This window comes from Cetorhinus maximus, unplaced genomic scaffold (assembly GCF_964194155.1).
Source record: "Cetorhinus maximus unplaced genomic scaffold, sCetMax3.hap1.1 HAP1_SCAFFOLD_1228, whole genome shotgun sequence".
Classification (NCBI taxonomy): Eukaryota; Metazoa; Chordata; class Chondrichthyes; order Lamniformes; family Cetorhinidae; genus Cetorhinus; species Cetorhinus maximus.
In genome coordinates, this window is record NW_027597170.1 from 20,615 (window position 1) to 25,000 (window position 4,386).

General features: G+C 50.6%; 1 protein-coding gene across 1 annotated transcript in view; it reads left to right on the forward strand.

The window, feature by feature from the left end:
- Positions 1–1,665: 1,665 nt before the first annotated feature.
- Positions 1,666–4,386, forward strand: part of LOC144675933 (uncharacterized) — a 27,931-nt gene continuing 25,210 nt past the window's right edge. The window contains exons 1-2 of the mRNA XM_078536455.1: positions 1,666–2,077; positions 2,637–2,951. Coding sequence (XP_078392581.1) covers positions 1,666–2,077; positions 2,637–2,951 — 727 coding nt within the window. The remainder of the gene's footprint in view (positions 2,078–2,636; positions 2,952–4,386) is intronic.

A 4,386-nucleotide genomic window follows, 5' to 3' on the forward strand; every position in this document is an offset into this window, starting at 1 on the left:
CCTCTTGGCTGGGAATCCCAAAGATTCACCCCCCACCCCATCTGAGTGAAGAAATCCTTCCTCACCCCAGCCCATTACCCTGACATTCGGTCCCCCCCAGTTCTAGGCTCACCAGCCAAATTGTGCATCCAACCTTCATCCACCCTGTCACGCCCTGTAAGATTTTCCTAGGTTTGAGTGAGGCTACCCCTCATCCTTCGGAACTCCAGGGAATACAGACCCTGTCCCCCCCCAGTCTCTCCTCATAAGAAATCCCAACACCCCAGTGATTAATCTGGTGTACCTCCATTGTGCAGGATTTATGTGGGGGTGGGGTTCAGCTCAGTTTCTGGTCAATGGTAACCACCCTCACCCCCAGGATGTTGATAGTTGGTAACTCAGCGATGGTAATGGTATTGAATGCCAAGGGGAGATGGTTAGATTCGCTCTTGTTGGAGATGGCCATTGCCTGGCACTTGGGCGGCCTGAAGGTTACTTGCCACTGGTCAGCCCAAGCCTGAATGTTGTCCAAGCTTTGATGGAGATCGGCACGGGGGTTTGGGGCTAGAAAACTGAGGCGCCATTTTGTCACTTGCACGGCCGGGAAATGGCGCAATTTTCCCATCTAAGACCTCTTGGACACCTTGCAGTAACGTCCCTCTGCATTGGATGATGCTGGCAGCTAGCACAGGGTGATTCTTTGGAATTCTCTACCCCAGAGGGCTGTGGAAACTCAGTCAGTGAGCACGTTCGAGAGAGAAGTCGATGGGTTTCTGGGGACCAGTGACGTCAAGGGATATGGAGGTAGCGCGGGAAAGTGGCGGAGAGGTCGATGACCTGCCAGGAGCCAATTCAATGGCGGAGAAGGCTCGATGGGCTGAATGGCCCACCCCTGTCCCTGTGTCCCTCTGTCCCTGTGTCTACAAGAGCAGGGCAGAGGCTGGGAATTGTGCAGCGAGTAACTCACCTCCTGACTCTTCCCCAAAGCTTACCTGCCTCCTACATCGCTTAACTCAATTGGTTGCATGACTAGTGAGTGGAGCAGAAGGCCACCATCGGCCTGGGTTCAGTTGCTTGGCACCATAAGAGACCATAAGACATAGGAGCAGAAATTAGGCCATTCGGCCCATTGAGTCTGCTCCGCCATTCAATCATGGCTGATAAGTTTCTCAACCCCATTCTCCCGCCTTCTCCCCGTCACCTTTGATCCCCTTACCAATCAAGAACCTATCTATCTCGGTCTTAAGTACACTCAATGACCTGGCCTCCACAGCCTTCTGTGGCAATGAATTCCATAGATTCACCCACTCTCTGGCTAAAGAAGTTTCTCCTCATCTCTGTTCTAAAAGGTCTTCCCTTTACTCTGAGGCTGTGCCCTCGGGTCCTGGTCTCTCCTACTCATGGAAACATCTTCCCCACGTCCACTCTATCCAGGCCTTTCAGTATTCTGTAAGTTTCAATCAGATCCCCCCCCTCATCCTTCTAAACTCAATCGAGTATAGACCCAGAGTCCTCAAACGTTCCTCATAGGTTAAGCCTTTCATTCCTGGGATCGTTCTCGTGAACCTCCTCTGGGACCCTCTCCAGGGCCAGCACATCCTTCCCTGAGAGACGGGGGCCCAGAATTGCTCACAATATTCCAAATGTGGTCTGACCAGTCGAGTTCGTTCACGCAGAACGCGCAGAATGTCCGATTGGCAAATGGAGGACTGTCCGCCAGTGTGGCAAGGAAGGCCTTCAGTGGTCAAAAACAAGTCTTTTAGAAGAAACCAAGTCTTGTTTTCTGTCGCCACAGCTCAGCCACCTCCGCCGACGTTGACAGTATCTGGAAATGGTCTATTCTTCAAGGAAGACACCATCAAGTTTGTGTGTGGGGCGTCTTCCCTGTACAAGGGTGCGCAGATGGCCCTATACAAAATGGGCGAAGAGACGCCAGTCTTAACGGGCGTGATCTCCTCCAGTCAGGGCAACGTGAAGTTCGATCTCGAGCACATTAACAAGAGCCACGAGGGGACCTACTGGTGCAACTACCAGTTGGAGGTGGCGGAGCTGGTCTTTGCGTCCGAGGACAGCGCATCGGTGGAGATCGCGGTCGTAGGTAAGGCCGGCTTTCAGGTGAAAAGAGAGACACGTCGAATCTTTGCACCTTTGCACTCATCAGGACACTTCGCATTACAAGTGCGGGGGTGGGGGGAGGGGGGAAACAACAATTCGTACCGCATGTGAAGAGTGTGCCGATTGGTTGGCACGTGGGCTCTGATTGGTAGAGAGGCGTTGCCGTGGAGGGCGCCCCAGTGTTGGTGACTGACAGTTAACTGTCGAGTGTTGCTTGAAATTTAAACCAGGCAGCTTGATCCTGATTGGTCAAGGCGACGCCCGAGGAATGAGTCAGTGAATGGCTGTCACTTATTTCGTCTAGCGTTGTTTGCCTGGCCAACTAGTGCTCCCAATTCGCAGGTACAGGTGCCACGTAAACAGCGAGCTAATCCGTTGAACCGAATAAATGCTTTTTAAAGAAGTATAATCCGTTTCCCATCCTTGGAGTTGTCTGCAATGGGCTATGGAACATGCCGAATGGTATAGACCCTCCGATGACTCTTTTTTTCGTGTGTGTTTGGATCGTCAATGTTGCAGTGTTTGTTTTCCACACTCGACAGAAAATGCTAAACTTCGGCTTGTGGATGGACCCACCTCCTGCTCCGGTAGAGTCGAAGCTTTCTACAATGGCACCTGGGGAACCATCTGCGATTTCGGGTGGGACATTGTCGACGCCCAGGTGGTGTGCCACCAGGTGGGCTGCGGGTTTGGCCAATCGGCCACTCCCGGCGGCCACTTCGGAGAAGGGGCAGGGCCGACCCTGCTGGAGAACGTCCGCTGCAATGGGACGGAGAAGTTCCTGTGGTCCTGCCCGTCGCAGGTCATCATGCCCCGGACCTGTCGCCAGAATAATGACGCGGGCGTGATCTGTTCAGGTAAGGATTTGGCCGGACGATGTCCTTCCGTTGAATGGGAAGTGCCGACAAGGCCAAGGAAGTGGGGGCCCGGATCCTGCGGACGCTGGGAAAACCTGAACTAAAAACGGAAAAGGCTGGGAAATAATTTTTAAAAAAATCTCCGCTGGCGGGAGAGACGGAGTTAACGTTTTGAGTCGGTGTGAATCTCCTTCGTAGCCAGAGAGAAGTAAAAATGTGATGGATTTCACGCTCTGTGGCAAGTGGAGAGAGATAGAAGGTCAGGGATAGGTGGGCGCTCATGATAGATCGATAAAGATGTCAAGGGCGCAATAGAAAGAGGGCGTTAAAGACTAAAGAAGGTGCGGATAGCGGCGTGAAGGCGAGAAAGCAGAATGTGGCAACAGCAGGTTAACAGGTTATGCTAACGCTATTGAGTTTGGATCATGTGTTAAAATTCACTGTTCAAGTCCACACACGAATATTGGCCACTTACATCAGATATAGGAGGGAGGCTGGTGCCTTTTGTTTCATTCGTTCTCAGGGTGTGGGCATTACTGGCAATGCCACCATTTATCACCCATCCCTCATTGACCTGAAAAAGGTTAACTGGGTGGTTTCCAGGGCCATTTCTGAGGGGCAGTTAAATTCAACCATCTTCATGTGGATCTGGAGTCATGTATAAGTCATGAAGACCAAGCAAGAATGAGACTGGCCTTCTTCCCCAATTGAGGGTGCGGCATGGACACAGATGTGCTGTCATCCTGAGAGACCCAACGGTTCCTGTACAATTATACCAAACAACTCAGCACTCCCACAAATCTGCTGGAGGGCAGATGCAGACCTGAGTGAAGACCCTATCTAATTGGACTAAAATCGGTCAGAGGACCAAGGACATGGGTCAGTGCCATTTATTACTGGATGCCTTGAGATATATACAGCCTGGCTTATCATTCCAATCAGAAAATTGCAGAGTTATTGACATTAGTTTGTTGCAATGAGTGGCATAAAGGTAAGGAGGCAGAATGTCTTAATAGTGTTAATGTAATGTGTTAATCTGCTCTTGACACATTCTGCGATCTTACCTTTATTCCACTATCAGCATCTCCTTTAGCCTTTAAGACTCCCTATTGCAAATATGGTATCATTGTCACTCTCTCCTTAGCCCCCACCTATCCCCGAATTCTATTTTGCAGTATCTCCTCTTAAATAGTGTAAAACCCATCACATTTCTACTTCTACTTAGCTCTGAAGATGAGTCATGCTGACTGAAAATGTTAACTCTGTTTCTCTCTCCACATATGCTGCCAGACCTGCTGAGTTTCTCCAGCATTTTCTGTATCTGTTGCTTGACAACACTTCGGTTCAATGTCAGTGATCCCTTTTCACATGGTTCAGTACATGGGGAACACCACCACCTGGAAGTTCCCCTCCGAGCCACTCACCATCCTGACTT